The sequence below is a fragment of the Natrix helvetica genome (genome assembly GCF_964273705.1).
Source record: "Natrix helvetica genome assembly, chromosome: Z".
NCBI classification, from domain to species: Eukaryota; Metazoa; Chordata; class Lepidosauria; order Squamata; family Natricidae; genus Natrix; species Natrix helvetica.
Window position 1 is genome coordinate 13884768 of NC_138554.1, and position 22514 is coordinate 13907281.

At 41.2% G+C, this 22514-nt stretch overlaps 1 protein-coding gene across 1 annotated transcript; it reads left to right on the forward strand.

Moving 5' to 3' along the window:
- Positions 1-628: 628 nt before the first annotated feature.
- LOC309401287 (vomeronasal type-2 receptor 26-like) lies at positions 629-16605 on the forward strand (the record flags this gene model as incomplete). The annotated part of the gene is made up of 4 exons (XM_081970355.1): positions 629-673; positions 7411-7650; positions 11361-11400; positions 15710-16605. 4 exons carry the CDS (start codon positions 629-631, stop codon positions 16603-16605), a joined length of 1221 nt encoding a protein of 406 aa, XP_081826481.1.
- Between the last annotated feature and the right edge of the window lie 5909 nt (positions 16606-22514).

The window sequence follows — 22514 nt, forward strand, 5'->3', positions numbered from 1 at the left end:
ACAAGCTTTTTAAAATGAGGAAAAAATATTCACTTCAATATTAACCATGTTCCTGAACCGTTAATGTCCAAAGGATTGTTTAAATTGTACATTTAAAATTCCTTGATCGACAATTGCAACATGGATGTAATTGTTTTGTGATGTAATAAATGTTTCTTTCTTGAGCTTAATACTTAATACCAAAATCTCCATTAGATTGTTATTTATTGTTGTTTGCAAATGGCAGAAGAAAAACAAATAAAAATGAACAAAAAAGAAAGCAAAAGAAAAAAATAAATAAAAGCACTTGCTTGTAAATATAGATCAGTATTTGATTTTAACTTCCATTTGTTGATTGATTTATTATTTTTTTATAAACAAACACCTCATATAGCACCCTGTACATAATAAAAGAGCTCAGATAGATTTTTTTTAAAGGACATTAAAAGGAAACCAAATTAAATTACAAAGATAGATACAAAATGACTAAATAGAATAACAGACAGTGCATTTCAATTAAATATCATATTATATCAGGTCAGATCAGGTCACGTTATATCATGTCGTATGATGCATAGACGCTGCCCTATCACACAATCCCCAGGACATTTGACGTTCCAATCTTTTAAGGGCTTTCCAGAAGGACGACATGGTTGTGGCCAGCTACACCTTGAGCACGAGAATGATCCCCAAGGTAAGGCCAGGGCAGAAAGTGCTTTCATGCTAGGTCCAATCTAACAAAATGCGCTTATGGGGTACGGGATCAGTAACATACAAGTGAAACTCGAAAAATTAGAATATCATGCAAAAGTTCATTTATTTCAGTAATGCAACTTAAAAGGTGAAACTAATATATGAGATAGACTCATTACATGCAAAGCAAGATAGTTCAAGCTGTGATTTGTCATAATTGTGATGATTATGGCGTACAGCTCATGAAAACCCCAAATCCACCATCTCAGAAAATTTGAATATTACATGCAATCAATAAAACAAGGATTGTACATAGAACAATATCGGACCTCTGAACAGTACAAGCATAGAAATGTACTCAGTACTTGGTTTGGAGCAAACCCTTTTGCAGCAGTTACTGCCTCAATGTGGCATGGCATGGAAGCTATCAGCCTGTGGTATTGCTGAGGTGTTATGGAAAATAAGGATGCTTCAATAGCAACTTTTGCATCTCATTTAGAAACAAAGGATCCAGAGTATGGAGGAAGAATGGAGAGGCCAATCAAGCACAGTAATCCAACAGTCATTGAACCAGTTTTTGGTGCTTTTGGCAAAAGTTGTTCTCATCAGAAAAGAGGACTTTGGATCACTGAGCAACAGGACATTGGACCACTGTGCTTCATTAAGACCAGGGTCAATGCAGCCATCTACCGGGAGATTTTGGAGCACTTCATGGTTCCTTCCGCAAACGAGCTTTATGGGGATGCTGATTTCATTTTCCAGCTGCCCACACTGCGAAAAGCACAAAAACCTGGTTCAATGACTGTGGGATTACTGTGCTTGATTGGCCAGCAAACCCGTCTGACCTGAACCCCATAGCGAATCTATGGCGCATTGTCAAGAGAAAGATGAGAGACATGAGACTGAACAATACAGAAGAGCTGAAGGCCACTATTGAAGCATCCTGGTCTTCCATAACACCTCAGCAATGCCACAGGCTGATAGCTTCCATGCCACGCCACATTGAGGCAGTAATTGCTGCAAAAGGGGTCCAAACCAAGTACTGAGTACATATGCATGCTTATACTGTTCAGAGGTCTGATATTGTTCTATGTACAATCCTTGTTTTATTGATTGCATGTAATATTCTAATTTTCTGATATGGTGGATTTGGGGTTTTCATGAGCTCTATGCCCTAATCATCACAATTATTACAAATCACGGCTTGAACTATCTTTCTTTGCATGTAATGAGTCTTATCTCATATATTGGTTTCACCTTTTAAATTGCATTACTGAAATAAATGAACTTTTACACGATATTATAATTTTTTCGAGTTTCACCTGTACCTCTTCTGCCTGACCTCTCTCTAATACATTATAGATGCAACAGTAAATAAATAGGTAGGAAAAAACAAGACCTACCCCTTGCTTTTACTCCAACCATGAAACATACTAAGAAATCATCCTCTCTTGAATTTGGTTAAAATCCTATTCTGAAGACATGATGTTACCTTTTCCATTGTTGTGTTGTCACTATTTCTTTAATGATTTGCATCCCTTTTATCATGCAATAGAACTAACAATAATATATTTATTATTGATACATTTTTATTTCCTTCCTTCCTTCCTTCCTTCCTTCCTTCCTTCCTTCCTTCCTTCCTTCCTTCCTTCCTTCTTTCTTTTTTCTCTTTTAGCCTCCAATGTAATATGATTACATTATTGCTGATTGTAGTGGACCTTAGTGATCTCTAAATTCTACGTTCACACACAATTTAGCATCACTATGTTTTCAAAGTGTCAAGAACTTCACTAAGCTAATGAATGAGAGAAAGCTAAAGAATTTATAAGCATGGCCTCATCAGTCTACCACAGGAATTGTCACAGTTGGTATGGCAGGTGGGGTACAACAAATGTACTCTAGTTGCTGCAGTGTCCAGAAAACAACATATATCAGAGGGAGCACTCAAAAATCAATGAAAATTCTAGGATTTTGTCCAATGTTAGCCTCAGTTTCCACATCGCTACCAGCAATCTTGAGTAATATACAACTTACCTTTTAGCAATGGAATTTCTATTTACAAAGGATAAATTTATCTCAAACTACAAATTTAATGACCAGACCAATAAGGTAGCCATCATTGGAGGACCCCAAACTAAAATCTATATCCATATGGCAACTACTCTGTGCAATTACAAATATGGAGCAAGATGGAAAGTTCATGCATTTATTATTTTCAGATGTTGAGTCCTCATAATCATTCTTATGAAAAGGATTCCAGATGCAAAAAATATTTGTCATTTAATGAGAAATTTATTAGATATGAAGATTATCAACAAAGGGCTCTCACTGTTGTTTGATGACCAGTAATAAATTTGCATATATTAATTGGGAAAAATAGTTTTAGGAACTTGCCTTGCATACCCACTCAAGCCCAGTTATTTAGTACATATAGATATATGCATTAAACCTTTATTTTTATTTTTTTCAGAAAACTCCCATTTAACTAGGTTCTTCTGTCTTTCCTCCACTTTGATCACATTTGGATCACCACCGTTGATGTATAATGACAACTCAGCACTTTTTGTAAAATGGACGTTCCCTGATGAGATTAATCAGCTGAAAGGAATTCTGTACTTATTGTTGCATTTGGGATGGACCTGGGTTGGAATGATTTCTCTGTATGAAGAAGATTATGAGAGATTTGTTCAAAAGAGCCTTTCCATGTTTTCAGAGAGAGGAATCTGCTTTGACTTTATAGAATGTCTACCTCAAGTGATGTATGACAGTGAAGCTGCTGGAATGGTGGAAAAAGCTTCTTGAGTTGGAAAATCCTTCCTTCCTTCCTTCCTTCCTTCCTTCCTTCCTTCCTTCCTTCCTTCCTTCCTTCCTTCCTTCCTTGGATTAATTAACTTAATCCAAAACTTCATTTTGGCAGCATACCATTAAACCCAGTGTAATATTTAAATCACAAGAAACTAAATGGCAACTCATGTGACAGAAGGAAACCATCTTGAACCAAACCAAAGTGTAGTAAACACAAGGGCATATCATTGTCCTACCGTGCAGCTTGAGGGTGAAAAATGCTTTTAGAGATCATCTAAAGCAGGGGTGTCAAACTCAAGGCCCAAAGTTCAGATCCTGCCCACAGAGTGGTTAGATCTGCCACACAGGGCTACTGGAAACAGTGAAGGACCAGCCTGCAGTGCCTCTGCCAGTGAAAACGGAACTTATGAGGGCCATGCATATCCCCCCACTGTGTTTTCACTGGCAGAGAATTGTAGGAGGTCATCACAGATGAAATTGGAGCTTGGGAGCCTGTTTTCCCTGGCACAACACTTGGGCCACCACAGGTTTTTGTGGTGTTTTGCAGGAAAAAATATTTCAGCAATAGAGTAGTAAATATGTGGAATATCTGATTATTATTGTTATTTCCTTTAACCCAACGCCAATATCTTTTATTTTAAGCTGTCTACCATGGATCTTACACATTTCTTAAGAGGTCCCAAAGGGGGCATGCATAAGCGCACCAGCGTGCCTACTGTCCCTGTCCTACTGTCCCATTTATATGTACTCTTTTTTTTATGTGTTAATGGGTATGTTTTGCTTATTTATATCCATTTATTTGTGCCATTTTTTCATGTGTTTTCATACTTCTTTCCTTGTACTTGTTGACAAGTAAATAAATAAAAAATAAATAAAAAAACAAACAAACAGGGTCGACCATCCCCAGACATGAGTGGCAGCATGCTGGCCATGCCCACACTGGACACTTCCCACCCCAAGATCAACAAAACTCTAATGCGACCCTCAATGAAATCTAAATGCTTGCAATAGTGGAGCACAATGTGCCTATGGATTGACACTATCCCAGGGGCACTCTGTAACACAGAAGAAGGGCTTCCTATAAAGGAGAGATGTCTTAATTGGTGGGACACTGGTAAGCAATACAGATCATGTAGCAAATGTCTTAAAATAATTCTCCCTCCTCAAATCCTACCATGCTGCCTCATTGTGGTAGTAGTGGGCGTTTCTGAGAGGGGTTAACAAGAAATATTGTGAGTGTATGCTATGAGTATACTGTATATCACCAACAGGGTCACCCAAGAGGTGAAGGTCATTGCAGCTGCCAAGCTAAAGCAAACAGGCACCTATATTGGGGGGTGGGGGACAATAGAGGAAGGTGCCAGAAACAGATCGCATTGAACTTATGTCAGAAGCACCGCGATGCTTCCGGGTTGAAAGGATTATCCTGAGATATCACCATTGCCCAGAGGATGCCCAGTTGGGGGCTCCTTTCATGTCTCTGGCAGGAGCTGGAGTAGAGGATGGAAGCTCAACCCAATCCAATGGCAGCACTTAGGTCTCAAAGGTGGGCTTGCTAACCTCCTACTCAGCATCCTAACCATGTGAGCCATCATGCTCCTTATATACAGAAAATGGTTTATCCATATACCACTATATGGACATTGGCAAAAGGGCTCAATTAATACACCAAGGGAAAAGGCATTAATGAAATACACCTATATTTTTCAGAAAGAAACCCACATTGAATAATACCACATTTTTCAAACTTTAAGATGCACTCCCTCCACCCAGAAAAGTGGGTGGAAATGTCTGTCATCTTACAGAGCAAATATTACAGAGCTCAAATCCCACACACCCAACATACCCCAACCTTCAGCCTCTGCTCCCAGCAATTTGCCTCCTTGCAGCAAAAAGCAAACAGACTGGTCAGCTTAAGTACAGCCTGATTTAGCATGAGCAGCTGATTGGTGGTTGGATCAGCCTCCTGGAAAACTGATAATCAGTTGTTCCTGGCTGCGAGGATCACCACGGCCTATCACCGCTTCCACTCTTCCCCTTTTCAGCCTCCACACGCCCCATTTTAGGTGTTTGCGCATCCCATTTTTGGCCTCCATGCATCCTATTTTTGGCCTCCATGTGTTCTGTTTTACATGCATCCCATTTGGCAGTCATAGATGGCGGTGATACGCATTGCCTGGAATGGGCCAAAAATGGGGTGCGTAGAGGCCAAAAATGATGCATGCGGAGTGTTTATACATTATGTCCAGATGTTGGGTAGAGCCTCCTGCAGCTACCGCTACTGATTCACCTGAACCAGAGAGAACCAGCTGAATCCCAACTCTGATTGGCATGTTTTGGAACATACCTGGAGGGCAAGAGTTGTGGCAAGGAATGGGTAATAGTAGAAGTATCATGATAGACCATATATTGGTAATAGTATCATGATACTTATTATATTAAGCAAAGAGTAAGAAAAATGAGTTCAATAAATGTATTTCCGCTATTGTTTTCTCTATTTTTTTCTTTTGTACGTATGACCTTTCACTCTCCCATTTTCCACTTAATGTCTAAGTTCCAAAAGTTCATAACAATGCAGTAGTGTCTACTAAGACATAATAAGCATGTCTCTCTCTGATATTTTTCAAACAAAGTACTGTTGCAAGTAATATTATTGATTTCTCATTAAGTATAGTCATTGTCACTTCTTCTCCATGTCACAAGGGCATTCCAGCAGACACTGACAAAACTGTGATCCTAGATTGAAACATTACATTGCATTAATCTCTGTTCAGAAATACAGAACTACATGCAGGCAGGGAAAAGGGGGATTTCTGTTAGACTTGATATTTCCTATTGTTAATTCCATAGAATGTTCATTGTATTAACTGTAGGTAACATTAATGGGTGGCCAACCCAATTCTTCATCTGAATGATAAAATAGGAGCTACTGTTTAATATCTACTATGGCCATATGTTATAGTGAGTTGGTTATATTCAGAACATTGATTTTATTCTTTTTTCCTAACATAGTATTAATTTCTCCTGTTTACAAGTGCAAACTCAGTAGTCCTCTTCCAATTGTTCACAAATATTATCAACCTGGAGACTTAATCATTGCTGCAATTATTTATCAGGTCTTCTTTCTTTCCAATGAGATCACTTTTGAAAGCTTCCCCTCTCGTGAAGTGCTTGATCAGTATCTGTAAGTATCCTCCTGTAACTGCTTCTCCTCCAGTTTCTTTTTTCCTGTAGTATTTTTTTCCTGAACCATATCATTTGCTATTTAGTCAATAATCAACTTCCTATGTCCATATATAGCCATTTTTATTAGAGAATTCACAGAAATGCCTCCTTTTTTAAATACAGAATGTCAAATTGAGACAAAGTGATGTGACTCATAAATTGTATGAATTTTTCATCAGGAGACTTTCTTCCTTCAATAAAGTCCTTTTTTGAAAATAAAAATCTAGAGGTTCTACATGCCCTCAGGTTCATCCGAATCCCCCCCGTTTCATCTCACCAAGAAATAAAGCATCCCCAAGTGCATTTGAGAATTCTTTTCAGACTTGTTTAGTGTTGAAACATTAAACTGACTTCCCACCATTAAAAATCACTGACAAAATATAGATAGAACTGAAATTAAATGTTTCTTTGACATCCAAGGTGATTTTGGAAGAGATATTTTACAATGAATTTGGCAGTTCACCAGAAGTATAATCTAAAATAGAGAAGAATGCAGGCTACAAATGCTTTCTCACTACAATGTTAGCTTATCTCCCCCTCCTCATCACTGATTCCTTATATCAAAATGCATAAGCACTACATACATATTATTAAAAATATTAACTGTCTGAATCTGAAGCAGCAACCTTTAATGTCATTTGTAACTTTCACTGAAGGTTCCTCACTCATAATTATCAACATGCTTTGGCTTTGGAATTTGCTGTAAAGGAGATCAATGAACATTTTGATATTTTACCCAACGTTAGCCTCGGCTTCCACATCGCTACCAATTATCTTGAGGAATACACAGCATCTCTTTTAGCAATGAAATTTCTATCTACAAAAGATAAATTTATCCCCAACTACAAATGTAATGACCAAACCAATACAGTAGCTGTCATTGGAGGACCCCAGACTAAAACCTGTCTCAACATGGCAACAACTCTGTGCAACTACAAATTTCCCCAGGTGAGAAGAAATGTGGAACAAGTTCATGAGCTAGTTGTTATTTTCAGATGTTAAGTCCTTATGATAACTCCTATGACAAAGATTCCAGAGGCAAGAACTATTTGTCATATAATAGTAAATGTATTAAATAGTAACATCACAAAGGCCAGTCACTTCTTTGATTACATCCATAACCCTTACAGTGCATTTGATGAAGCCTCTTTCTGTATCCTACCCAAACCCAATTATTGTATTATGTTAAAAAAGCATTCTTTCTTTAATTTTTTAAAAGTCTGTTTCCTTTCACCCTATGTTCACCCATATTTCCCCAATTAGATTACATATGGATCAGCTCCTTTGATGAATAATGACCAAGAAGGAATTTTTGTCAAATGGATGTTCCCTGATGAGATCCACCAACTTAAAGGAGTGCTACATTTACTATTGCATTTTGGATGGACCTGGGTTGGGTTGATTTCTCTGTTTGAGGAAGATAGGGAGAGATTTGTTCAAAAGAGTCTTTCCATGTTTTCAGAGAGAGGAATCTGCTTTGACTTTATAGAATGTCTACCCCAAATGATGTATGGCAGTGAAGCTGCTGAAATGGTGGATAAGGCAGATAAAATATATAAAGTGATCATGGGGAGTACAGTCATTGCAGTCATCTTCAATGCTGAAATTACAAGCATAGTGACATTGAGGATGATGATCTCTGGTTTAGATTCGGATGATATTCCAAAGGAGAGAAAAGCCAAAGTTTGGATCATGACAGCTCAAATGGAATTCACCTCTATTCTGATGCACAGACCATTGCCCATTGATTTTCTCCATGGTGCAATTTCCTTTGCACTTCACTCAAAGGAGTTAAGAGGATTTCAACAATTTGTTCAGAAGAAAAACCCAAATTTTGACAGAGAAGATGGATTTATTAGGGATTTCTGGAAAGATGCATTTGAATGCTCATTCTCCAGTGATGTTACAGATGAGGATGCTGAAAGGATCTGCACTGGAGAAGAGAAACTGGAGACTCTTCCCAATTCAGTCTTTGAGACCACCATGGGTGGACATAGTTACAGCATCTACAATGCAGTCTATGCTGTGGCACATGCTTTGAGAGCCTTGCATTCCTCCAAACTGAGGTGGAGTCAAAAAATGAATAAGAGGAGCTTGAAGTACTTCTTTCAATCACCATGGCAGGTCGTGTTTACTAATCAAATCCAGGAATCATGTAGAAAATGTTGGCTTATAGATTTTTTTCCTCCTTTTCTTTTGAAAGTGTCTTTATTTATAGTTCATAATACTTAACAGTAGACCTCCCTCTCTTTACAGATAGTTTTGAACATTCATGGTATTCTCTTTCCAAAAATTAAAGCATTTAAAAAAAAAACTATTATTATTATTTTTTTCAAATATTATCTGAATAATCTAAACCATGAAGGCCATTTGTGCAAAATTTGATGTAATTTGAAAATAAACAGAAGCTATTGAAAAAATTTGAATAAACACCCACTAACATATGAACTTTATTTTATGTATGAATCAGTTATGTAAAGTATCTTTATGATTCCTTTCAAAGAATCCAGTTAATATTTATATTTCTTTGGGTTTTTTTTCCCATTCAGCTCCATCATTTTTTGCAGCAAGTCTCCTTTAACAACAGTGCTGGAGAAAAGGTTTCTTTTGACTCCAATGGAGAATTGGAAACTGGGTTTGATGTTTTCAATTGGGTCACATTCCCAAACATGTCCTTTCTGAAAGTCCAAATTGGAAAAATTGACCCCATGGCTCCTCCAGAGAAGCTCCTTACCATTTCTGCCAAGGATGCTGTTTGGCCCCTCATATTTAACCAGGTGTGTCTCATTTTTTCCCCACTTTTTAGGGAATCATGTATTCATTGATCCACATAAGTAAATAATTAATCACAATCATAATCAAAATTGGATATAACAACCTCATTTTTTTTTCATGTATATTAACATGCATGTAATTCTTCTCCCTTTTCTATGTCAACTTAATAATACTCATGGAAATGCTTTACAAGTTGACATCTATCTTCTAGAGTGTTGGCTATTGCAGATGGTGTCATCTGCAAATTTGATGAGTTCCCCATCTATCCCCTTATACAAATCATTGATGAAGTTATTGAAGAGTACTTGGCCAAAAACAGAGCCTTGGGGTACTCCACTGCAATGAAACTGTTGGTGCAATTCCATTGAGGACTATACATTGAGTGCGGTTGGTCAGCCAGTTACGAATCCAAATCTTTTTTCTATCCCTTTGTTAATACAGCCTAGGATTGTACTGCAGGGGTGGGTTGCTGCACATTTTACTACGGGTTCGCAACCCGCGTGCGTGCTAGATGTGTGCCAGTTGTGCGCTGCATTCTGCACACACTTGCACTGTTCAATGTAAATTGTTCTTCGTGCATGCACATAACAATTTAGAGTGAACAACAGAGACAACTTCTGGCAGCCGAAGGTGACGGATGCACACGTCCGCCTTTTCGCTGCTCCGGTGGGCTCCCCTGAAGTCTAAGGGGACCACAGGGTGCCTTGGAGTGGCGCCCTGCTATAGGGGTGGCTTGCTGGGACCCCCTGGAATGGCGGCGCCCACGGGGGGGCTCCAGCTTTGCCCCAGGAGCCGGGGAGCGTAGGGAGCGCGCATAATAATCCCTTTTACCAGTAAGGTAAAAAGGGAGTATGGAAAAACAGAATGCTAAGATAAATAATGAAATGTATCCTAGAGATGGACAACAGTAGGCACTTAAGTGAATTAATTAGTTTTACATTCAACCTCAAAGTGTGGTAGATGAGATGTCCTTTTTGGAGAAGCCTGACTATAAATCTAACAGTCCAAGTGACTACATATATATTTGGACCCCGAAGGAAATAGAATTATTTTGTTTGTTTGAATCCTAATATGTCATTTTCGTGAAACAATATTTCTACGTATTAAATCCTTGCTGAGCCATATAAAGGACAATTGAATTGAAGTAATTAGGTGTCTTTAACTACATCAGAAAAAAAAGGAACAGTTAAGAAAATGTTTCTCTAACCCAGCAAGTTTATGAGGGGTGGATTTCAACTTGCAAATTCAGCATGATTGTTTGGGAAATAACAGCATAACTTTGGAGGTATTCTAGTCCAATTCCCCCCCCCCCCTACTCAGGAAACCCTACATCATTTCAGACAAATGGTTGTCCAATCTTTTCTTTAAAATCTCCCATGTTGTATTCACAACTTCTGGAGGCAGGTTATTCCAATGATTCATTGTTCTAACAGTCAGGAAATTTCTGTTAGTTCAAAATTGCTTCTCTCCTTGGTTAGTTTCGACCAATTGCTTCCTGCCTACCCTCAGCTGCTTTGGAGAATAGTTTAACTCCCTCTTCTTTGTGGCAGATCCTGAAATATTGGAACACTTCTATCATGTCTACTCTTGTCCTTCTTTTCATGAAATTAGACATAGCCAGTTCCTGCAACAATTCTTCATATGTTTTAGCCTCCAGACCTCTAATCATCTGCACTCTTTCTAGACTCTGCACATCTTTTGTACATCATGGTGATCAGTCCGGATGCAGTATTCCAAGTGTGGCCTTATCAAGGCATTATAAACTGGTATTAGCACTTCATGTGATCTTGATTCTATCCCTCTGTTTATGTAGCCTAGAACTTGTTGCCTTTTTTGGCAGCGGCTAAACACTCCTGGCTATTATTTAAATGGTTGTCCACTAGGAGTACAAGACCCTTCTCATGGTTCCTACTATTGAGCAAGGTACCATATATATTGTACCTGTGCATTTTGTTTTTCTTGCCTAAATGTAGAACCTAACTTTTTTCACCGTTGAATTTCATTTTGTTAGATAGCACCCAAAGTTCAAGTCTTAAGCCTATTGTGAAGTTTCCAGAGATGACCTAATTAATTTATGAGCCTCGAGACAAAGTTCAAAAGAAATGCAGTCATTTATTAGGATCAACTTCTTCCTCTAGCCCCTCTGTGATGGTGTTCACCATGGCTCTGGGGGATGGGTACAGGTGCCCATAGCATTTTAGGTGGGTATCTACTGAATCAAGGAATAGAGCTAGCTGGTCTGAGTCCCTGTCAAATTTTCCCCACCTCTAATTCATCATGGTGGGTGGTCCGGTCAAAATCCTCTCTCAGTTGCTCTATTGCACACTCCAGGGATTCCATCTGGGGCTTTGGGAGCCTGGCTTGTGCCCAGTCCTATATCCAGTCCACCCTTGCCAGCTCTCTCGAGAACCTTCCCTTTATTTGAGAATTGGGGTAAGGGAACGCAACTTCAGCTGCCTTAGGGGTTGATTTCCACCAGTACTCATCCTTTCTTGCTTCTGCCGCTGGGAAAGGCATTGCAGCTTGGATGTCTGGAGCTTTGATGTCTGGGGCTGGCTGAACTCCTCCAGCTGAAATCAGGCTTTCTTCTGATACTCCGCCTTCTGCCATAGTTGCCTGATTTTCCCTCCAAGCACCCCAAACATGGGGAAATGATTGGAGATCCCGGGATTCAGGACACCCAGAAATCTTGATAGATTTTCAAAAGTTTCGGAAGGATTGTTTTTGTGAATTTAAACAAAGAAAAATGGGGAAATAGTACACTAAAGTTTGATCAGGATGTGAAAAGTTTGGGTATATATACCTGATAAAATGAACACTCTTGACCTTTACGTTCTTTATGTGAAATAATTCTGGTTTTATTTATGAACAGACATTGCCTCTTTCCATCTGTAATGGGAAATGTCCTTTTGGCTACAGCAAGGTAAAAATAGAAGGGAAATTATCCTGCTGCTACGACTGTAGACAGTGCCCAGAAGGCAAGATAGCTGACCAAATGGGTGAGCAAAGGAATATATTGAATATATCAATAATTTAATAAATAAAATTGGGGTTCACTTTTTAATCAGTATTATGGTGTCTGAAAATTTTGAGCTGTCTAATAGGTTGTATAGATGAGCAATGAAAAATGTGAACTACTTGTTTCTAATTCAAAGAGATATTTAATGTCTATGAAGATTCTCAGTCATCCAAAGTGCTTTCTGTCCCAAAGTTGCTTTTTCAAAAGGCAAGTGGAGTTCCTTGTTTCCTTGAAAACATCCAAGAGGCTTCTTCAGTTCTGACTGACTTGCTTCACTCAGAATTGAAGAAGCTTCTTGGATGAGAAGCAAAATGTTTTCAAAGAAAAAACAAAGAAAGTCCAGTTGCTTTTTGAAACAGCACATTTGGGAAATATTTAATGCTACAATCTACCAATTCATTTTAAATAGCATAATCTCTCTTAAGGATCAATAGAATACTCAGATTTGGACTCTTCTTCTTATGGCTTGTAGACATTTGGCAGGTAACCATTGCATGTCAATAAACAATCCAGACTTTTTTTTAAAACAAAGTTTTATTGGTTTTCAAGTATATAGTTAAGGGTAAATAGGTATACAAAATTTTTTGGCAGCTTTCATACTACTGGTAGAGATCCCAGCACGATACTCATTTATATAACATTGTACAACAAATTTATAGAAGAAAACAGTAAACCAAATCTTACTCTATATTTTTAGTCTTGTGTTCTTACATGTTTCTCTCTGTCGTTTTCTAATATATCACTAACTGCTATTGTTCCAAATAATTTTATTTTTGAGATCTGAGCCTTTTCGATATTGCTTCTTCCTCCCTGTCGCTAGGGAGAGCCTCAGTGCCCCCCTCCTTCCCGTCTTGGATCTTACTCTCTTGTGTTTTACTGTCTCTTTCACTACTCCCACTCAGTTCCTCCTCTGAGAGTGGAAAATTCTTTTTAATGAAGGCCTCTGCCTCCTGGACTGTATTGATTCTGATTTCCCTCCCAGAAGATTAACATCCTCTCCGGAATCATCCATTTAAACCAGATCCCTTTTTCATATAGTTTTTTTGCTAGGGAGGACAATTTCCTCCTTCTGTCTCTTATTTTTTCAGGATCTGTTTGAGAATGGTGATCTCTTAACCCTTATATTTCAATGGTTCTTCCCTTTGGGTCTTAAATACCTCGTCCCTTGTGGATCTCCTGACAAACTTAACATGTATCTCCCTCGGAACATTGTGTCTTCTAGCATATGCTGAATTTATTCTATATGCTAGATCCATATCCCACCATGTTTGTTTTTTATCTCTCTTGAGATAGTCTGCTAGAATTGTACTCATAATATCTTTAAGGTTTTCATTCTCTGTTTCTGGTAAGTTCTGGAATCTAAGAAAAAAGGACATTCTTTCAAAATCTACTTTTGTCTGAAAATTTTCCATATCTATGTTTCCCTTATGCATTGCTTTCACTTCTTCCCCCAGCCCTGCCATTCCGTCCTCTAACACCAAAATTCGTTGTGTATTTCCAGCTATATTTATTTATTTTTATTTATTTTCAGTATTTATAGACCGCACCCTCTCCCCGAAGGGACTCGGGGCGGTGTACAGGTGTGTCATTAAAACGAATACAAAAGACGAATATCCTATACCCTTAAAAAAGAATTAAACCTCATACAACTGTACAAAAAGTAAAAATTAAAAATTAAATTAAAAACAACTAAAAGCATACCCCTAAGAAATTTTAAAAATGCAGGCTTGAGGAACTAAAATTGGGAATTAGGAATTAGGCCAGGCCGGCTAAATTGAACAGAAACATATGTTCTTTAACCACTCTGAGTTCTTCTTTGATCTCAGCCCTCATTTCATTCTGTCCCTTCATAAGTTCTTTAAACATTTCCATAACAGATAATTCCTTAGGATCCTCCCCAGCCACTGCTTTCTGCAACATTGACGATATCTTGGACTGTTGCATCATGGGACTTGGGGCAGCCGATGAAGGGGCTGAGTGCGCTTTGCCAGTAGGGGGTTTCCTTGCCACCATTTGTTTAAGTTCAGAGATGCAAATCCTTGCCAAGGGAAGTGGTGTCAGAGGGTTTCACAGCTACGCTGGTCTCCAAAGGAAAACAATCGCAATGGCACCCAATTTGCAGTTCCAAGAGTAGAATATACCAAGATGAATACAGAGAAAAGTCAGCCAAAGATCAGAAGATCCATACACAGGAGGAGGTCCCAGTTTCCCCTTGGGAGAGTAAACAAGCAATCCACTTGTTCTCTCTTTGGGAGTAACTTCAGAGGACAGACTTCATTTGCATAAAGACAAAGGAAGAGGGGTGAGCGCCATCTTGGCCCTCCCCTTTGCAGGGAAAGAAGTCGCCAAAAGTTTTTTGTTTTAAAACAACAGTTCAGAGTCGTTTCTAGCAGTTGCGAAAGTCATTTTCAATTAAAAGTCAAATAAATCAGTCTTTTAACCTCTCTCTTCCCAAGGGTCCATTTTCAAAGCCGCTTAGTCCGAGGGGGGGAAGGGTAAACCCCCTCTCTAATCTCTTTTCAAGGACAGAAACACAAAAGACTCACAAAGTGATTGTTGCTTTTCTCCTAAGTCCTCTAAGAGCATCGGTCAGGATCCCCTCCTTCAGTCTCCAGCTGCACTTCTCCAACTTTTCTTTTAGCCTCCGGAGCCATCCGACGAGAGGGTGGGCTGCACGAAGCTGTCTCTTGCCCCCCCGCTCCCCAGCTCCTAGGCGAAGCCGAAAAGCACCCCAGCTGGCTGCTGCCTCATGCGGGGTGCCTCAGCCAGCCGCCCTTCAGCAGGACCCCCTACAAGGGCTCCTGTGACCCCTAAGGGACCCACTGGGGAGACGAGTGGTGGACAAACACGTCCGTCGTCATCAGATCCCGGAAGTGACCTCTATCCAGACGTTTTTAAAATTATATATTTTTGAACGTAAGGTCATTTTCCATCAAATTCAATTTGTGTAGCATTTTTTTGTGCTATTTAAATTCTTTTTCCTGCCTATTCCACCTGAAGAGTAAATGCCATATAAAAGTTTTGAGATAACTGTATAACATGAAGAATATTAAAAACTGAACACTGTATTATATAATGAATTTCATTGTAAATTATTTTGAGAAAAATTATATGAACTCATCGGATCTTATTAAATCTAGTATGTTATTACTTTTTCATGCTTAAAAGCTATAATGGTTCCATGAAAGAGATTTATTTGTTCTTTTCCCCCAGACTTAGATGATTGTTTTCCATGTCAAGAGGATCAACATCCAAGCAAAGGTCGAGATAATTGTCTTCCAAAAATAGTAACTTATTTGACTTTCCAAGAGCCGTTGGGTATTTCTTTGGTAATTATTGCAGTCTCCTTTTCTGTCATCTCAGCTGTGGTGTTGGGAATCTTCATTAAACACAAGGACACTCCCATTGTCAAAGCCAACAACAGGAACCTCACCTATACACTTCTCATTGCTCTCCTGCTCTCCTTCCTTTGTACTCTCCTCTTCATTGGGCAACCGGATCAAGTGAAATGTCTCATGCGACAAACTACTTTTGGCATCACTTTCTCTATAGCCCTTTCTTGTATTTTGGGTAAAACAACCATAGTAGTGCTTGCTTTCATGACCACCAAGCCAGGCTCCAAAATAAGGAAATGGGTGGGGAGAAGGATGACCAACACAATCGTGCTATCTGTCTTCATGGTTCAGTTCACCATCTGTGTAGTTTGGTTGGCAATTTCTCCCCCATTTCCAGATTCAGACATGCACTCCATAGTTGAAGAAATTGTCTTGGAATGCAATGAGGGATCAACCACTATGTTTTATACTGTCCTTGGCTGTATGGGCTTCTTGACAGCTGTCACATTCACGGTAGCCTTCTTGGCTAGGAATTTACCTGATAGCTTCAATGAAGCCAAATTCATCACCTTCAGCATGTTGGTCTTTTGCAGTGTCTGGGTGACATTTGTTCCCACCTATTTGAGCACCAAGGGAAAATATGTGGTTGCTGTGGAGATCTTCTCCATTTTGTCTTCAGCGGCTGGATTATTGGCCTGCATCTTTTCCCCCAAGTGCTATATCATTATTCTGAGACCTGATCTGAATACGAAGGAACAACTAAAAAAGAAGTGAAACTGATGTTTATGCCAGTCTCCTTGAATGAATCCTAATTGTTTATTTCCACCAAATAGGCCTTTTTTGTTCTGTCTTTGCAGTTTGGGGTGTATGCATTCCTCCATCATATCACCACATCAAGGTAACATATAATAATGTACCTTGATATATATAGAGATGTAAATATATTTAAGTAGCATTCAATCCATGAATGCATGAGAGATAACGTAGCAAGCTTTTTAAAGTAAATAGTTAAATTATTATGATTTTAAGTTTATTTTATTGATTACATTGTACACCACTCAACGATTCTATCTGAGGCAAATGGGAGGATAAGAAATATGAAATATAAATAAATAAATAAATGTTGATTCCCATGTGAAGATACCCATGAAAGGGAGAGGAGGAAAAAAGGTAAAGAGTTACAGGAAAATAAACATACAGAAATTCATATGTTCTGCAATGCACCAGAAGTGTCCTTCTAAAGAAACTCTTATCTATTATCAGGTCATGTATGCAGTTAGAGACATTGAAAGCCACACACAAAGGTGGCATACAAAGCAATAGTTGTTAAAATCTCTTCAAAAATGACTTCAGAATATAATTTCTCTGAATCTTTTCTTTGAAATATTAGATCATTATTTTGTGCCCTATATTTATTTGGAAAACAAGCTTTTTTAAATGAGGAAAAAAATATTCACTTCAATATTAACCATGGTTCTTGAACAGTTAATGTCCAAAGGATTGTTTAAATTGTACATTTAAAATCATTGATCGACAATGGCAACATGGATGTAATTGTTTTGCGGTGTAATAAATGTTTCTTTCTTGAGCTTAATACTTAATACCAAAATCTCCATTAGATTGTTATTTATTGTTGTTTATAAATGGCAGAAGAAAAATAAATAAAAAAGAATAAAAAAGAAAGCAAAAGAAAAATAAATAAATAAAAGAACTTGGTTGTAAATATAGATCAGTATTTGATTTTAACTTCCATTTGTTGATTGATTTATTATTTTTTATAAACAAACACCTCATATAGCACCCTGTACATAATAAAGGAGCTCAGATAGATTTTTTAAAAAATACATTATTGTTTGTTTGTTTGCTTTATTGAATTAATATGCCGCCCTACTCCCAAAGGACTCAGGGCGGCGTACAACATTAAAAAACACATATCCCGAAAGTTAAAAAGAAATTTAATACATATCCAAAAAACAAACCCAATTTATAGGACAATTACATTTAAAAAAATGAGATAAAATTAACAGGCTAGGCCGGCTTGCTGGAAAAGCCAACTTTTTAGGGCGTGTCGGAAGGACCGGAGGTCAGGGATTATGGGAATCTCCGGGGGCAGCTCATTCCAGAGGGAGGGCGCTCCCACAGAGAAGGCTCTCCCCCTGGGAGTCACCAGCTGACACTGTCTGGCCGACGGCACCCTGAGGAGGCCAACTCTGTGGGATCGTACTGGACGGTCGGAGACTACTGGTGGCAGCAGGTGGTCTCACAGGTACCCTGGGCCTAAGCCATGGAGCGCTTTAAAGGTCAAAATTAATACCTTGAATCGCACCCGGAAAACAACCAGCAACCAGTGCAGGCCGCCTAAAAGGGGTGTAACCTAGATACCCCCATGACAACCTGCGCGACCACATTCTAGACCAGTGAAGCCTCCGGGTGCTCTTCAAGGGCAGCCCCATGTAGAGAGCATTGCAGTAGTCCAGGCGAGAAAGGACGAGGGCATGAGTGACTGTGCACAGAGCATCCCGATCCAGGAAGGGGCGCAATTGACGTACCAGGCAAACCTGGTAAAAGGCCCCCCTGGTCATGGCTGTCAGGTGTTCTTCTAAACTAAGCCGCGTATCCGGGAGGTTTCCCAGATTGCGAGTCTTCTCTGAGGGGGCTAAAATTTCTCCCCCTATCATCAAAGATGGAACAAGATGCACAAATCGGGAAGACAGAAACCACAGCCACTCAGTCTTGGAGGGATTGAGCTTGAGCCTGTTCCACCCCATCCAGATCCGCACAGCATCCAGGCATCAGGACATCACGTCGAGGGCATCATTTGGGTGGTTTGGGGTAGACAGATGGGTATCATCAGCATATTGATGAGACCATACCCCAAAACCACAGATGATCTTGCCCAGCGGTTTCATATATATGTTGAACAGGAGGGGTGAGAGATCCGACCCCTGTGGCACCCCACAAGTGATGCGCCTGGGGGTCGATCTCTGCCCTCCAGTCAACACAAACTGCGACCGATCCGACAGGTAGGAGGAGAATCACCGTAAAACGGTGCCCCCCACTCCCAACCCACGAGTTTTCGCAGTAGGATACCATGGTCGATGATATCGAAAGCCGTCGAGAGGTCTAATAGGACCAGGACAGAGGAGCAGCCCCTGTCCCGGGCCCGCCAGAGATCATCGACCAATGTGACCAATGCCATCTCCGTGCTGTACCCGGGCGTGAAACCTAACTGAAACGGATCCAGGTAGACAGCTTCATGCAGGTACTGGGGAAGCTGACGTGCTACCACACTCTCGACAATTTTTCTACAAAGGGAAGGTTGAAGACCGGATGATAGTTGGCTAAAGATGCTGGGTCCAGGGAAGGCTTCTTAAGGAGGGGCCTCACCACCGCCTCCTTCAAGGCAATGGGAAAGAACCCCTCTCTCAATGAAGTGTTGGTAATCGCCTGGAGCCAGCCTCGTGTCACCTCCCGGGAAGCCGAAACTAACCAAGAGGGACACGGGTCCAGCACACAAGTGGCAGCACTGAGTCTCCCCATAATCCTATCCATGCCTTCGGGGGTCACAGGGTCAAACTGATCCAAGATTGTCTCCTCAAGATTCAACCCCGTCGGCTCGCCCAAATGTACCCAGTCAGAGTCCAAGCCTGTCCGGATCTGAGCGATTTTATCCTGCAGATACTGAACAAATTCTTCAGCCCTACCCTGCAAGGGGTCTTCCCCAGTTCCAGGTCACCCTAAACAGGGCGGCTGGGCGGTTATCTATGGACGCGATAAGAACGGAAAAATATTGTCGTTTTGCCGCTTCTATCACCACTAAGTAGGATTTAATATGAATTCTTACTAGTGTTCAATCAGATTCGGACCAGCTGGCCCTCCAGCCACTCTCTAGGCATCTTTTCTGGCGTTTCATCTCCCAGAGCTCCTCAGTAAACCAGGGAGCCATCCGGGATCGACACCGGGTCAGAGGCCGCAAAGGCACAATGCGATCCAAGGTCCCAGCAGCCACCCTATCCCAGGCTTCCACTAGGGCTTCGGTCGAGTTGTGAGCAAGGGATTCAGGAAAAGTCCCAAGCTCCATAAGGAACCTTTCTGGGTCCATCAGGTGCCTGGGGCGGAACCATCTAGTCGGTTCTGCCTCTCTAAGGCGAGGGGTAGTGGTATGGAAGTCAAGCCTGATGAGGAAATGATCAGGCCACGACAAGGGTTGAATAGAAATATCCCCTAAATCTAGATCATTCATCCACTGCCCAGAGACAAAAATCAGGTCGAGCGTGTGTCCCCCATTATGGTTGGGGTCTTGAATTAACTGAGTTAGGTCCATAGGTGTCATGGAAGCCATGAACTGAGCTGACTTGGATGTCTCGCCAATGGAAGGCAGATTGAAATCCCCCAGGACCATAAGCCTGGGGAAATCAACCGCCAATCCAGATAATACATATAGCAGCTCCAGCAGGGCCGATGAAACATAGCAGGGAGACAGGTACATAACAAAAAGGCCCACCTGAGCTCCAAGGCCCCCACTTCACAAAGAGGGACTCACACCCGCCTATCTGAGGGACAGTGACCTCCTGAGATCTGAGACTTTCCCTAATAACCACCGCCACCCCCCCTCCACCCCTGCCCTGGGCTCATGGCTAGTGAACCACACGGAAGCCTGGTGGGCATAGTTCGCTAAGGGGCACCCCCCCTCATGGCCCAACCACGTCTGCCTAATGCACGCCAGGTCCGCTCTACCCTCTTGTATGAGGTCGTAAATGAGGGGAGCCTTATGTACCACGGACCTGGTGTTAAGCGACACCAGCCGGAGACCAGGGTCCTGTAATCCCGGGCATCTAGGGGAGCGAGAAGGGCGATGAGGGTCAGAATGCATGATCGCTCTTAAACAGCAAATCTGCGTCCTCTGAACATGATTTGGCCCTCAGCCCCCACCATATCTGCCTCTCCCATAAACAGTAGAGATGGTGAACCCCCCAATGGAATGGCTTAATGTCTCCCCCGGAATTCCAACCCTTCCTAGCCCTCCCAACCTGCACCCATTAGTTAGCTCTGGCCTGTGCCCTGGCAGACTCCCCCCCAAGCCGGTCTGAGCCATCCGAATCAACCCACCCTCTCTGCCCTAAAATTTGGTTTAAAAGCCCCTGTAAAAAACCCTTCAGAAGTCTCTTCTTCGCATGCCACCTCTTGGGATCCCAAGATCCGTCATTAAGGAAGAGTCTTGATAGGCCAGAAGGCCATCTCCGGGAAAGGGGGAGTTCCCGGAGGGAATAAAGTTCTATCGCAGTATAGCATAGAGGAGAGTGTGGCATCAACCAAACAGGATGACATCATGGGGAAATGGAACGATGAGATGACATGTCCATGGGGGGGGGGACCCGGCAGTATTCAATGGGGGTAGCAGGAAGGTTATGTCCATCATAAAAATAGTCGGTGTTTGGGACAATATGTAAGGGTAATGACCAGCTGTCCAAAATCACAGCAGATGCTAGCTTGCGAGGTGGTGAAGCAGCCAGTGATGGTGGCAACGAGGACAGCAATGGCATCGGCGGCTGCTCCAACTCCAATAGCTAAGCTCCGCCCACGCCAGCCGCACTCACATCCATCGCCAGGGCCGCACTCCGTTGACCCAGTCCATAATATCACAGGAGGGGGGGGCAAATGGCCAAATGGCACAGTACGGTGGCCCAGGCAATTGTGGTAATACCAGGGGGGGGGCACAACAAAGTACCCCCCCACTCCAACCGCGCCCACGCCAGCTCCCGAAAGCCATCTTCCACTGGTGTTAGTATCCATGCCAGCTGCCTCAGACACTCCCCGCTGATCTAATTTATCATGTTCATAAGAAAGGAGGGGGGGCTGACTTCCGGCGGATGCCACCAGGGCACAGGACTCTCCCTTTAGAGCGTCCGATCTACAGCTGATTGTTTCGCCGATTTCCAGGGGCGAAAATCCTCTGCTTCGAGCAAAGAGGCGGAGGAGAGCTTTTTCAGGTTGGGTTGAGCCCGTTTGGACCCTCCAGGAAGGAGGTAGAAGCGGTGCTCCCCGGGTAGCCCGAGAGGAAGCTCCAACAGCTGGATCCCCCTGCTTTGCAGGGCAAGCTCTGGAAGGCACGTCTCCGTTTACATTGTTGATTGGTGCTGAATTGTAACGGACAGACTGAGACTGAAGCGGTGGCTGCAAGTATTTTGGGGGTGTTTTTTTTCTGCTTTCTCTTATTATTCTACAGCTTTATAACAAAGACTTTCACTTTGGGGGAAAAAAAAAATAAACGGAGAACTTTTTCCTTTTAAAATGGCTACTTTTCTTGACTCTTACTGAAACCTTATACAACAGTGCCATCTGGTGGTTGGAATTTTTTTTTGACTAGCTTGGTGCCTTGGCAAGTTATGGCCGCACAGAGAGCTACCAAGCCTAAGGGCACTTCCTCTCCTTTACAACAATCTCAGTTGTCCTTGTTGGCACAACCTCAATCTCAATCCCAAAATCCTCCACCTGCAGCAATTACCAATAGAGAAATATTGGATACTTTGAATATTAAGTTTGGTAATATGGAGAAAAATATGTTGGATTTGAAACAACAAATGAGAAGCCAACAGGACCAAATGGATCAAATGAACCAAACTATGGAAGAGATGAGGGATCAGGCAGCTCGGGCTAATCAAGATATTAGAAATGATGTTGTT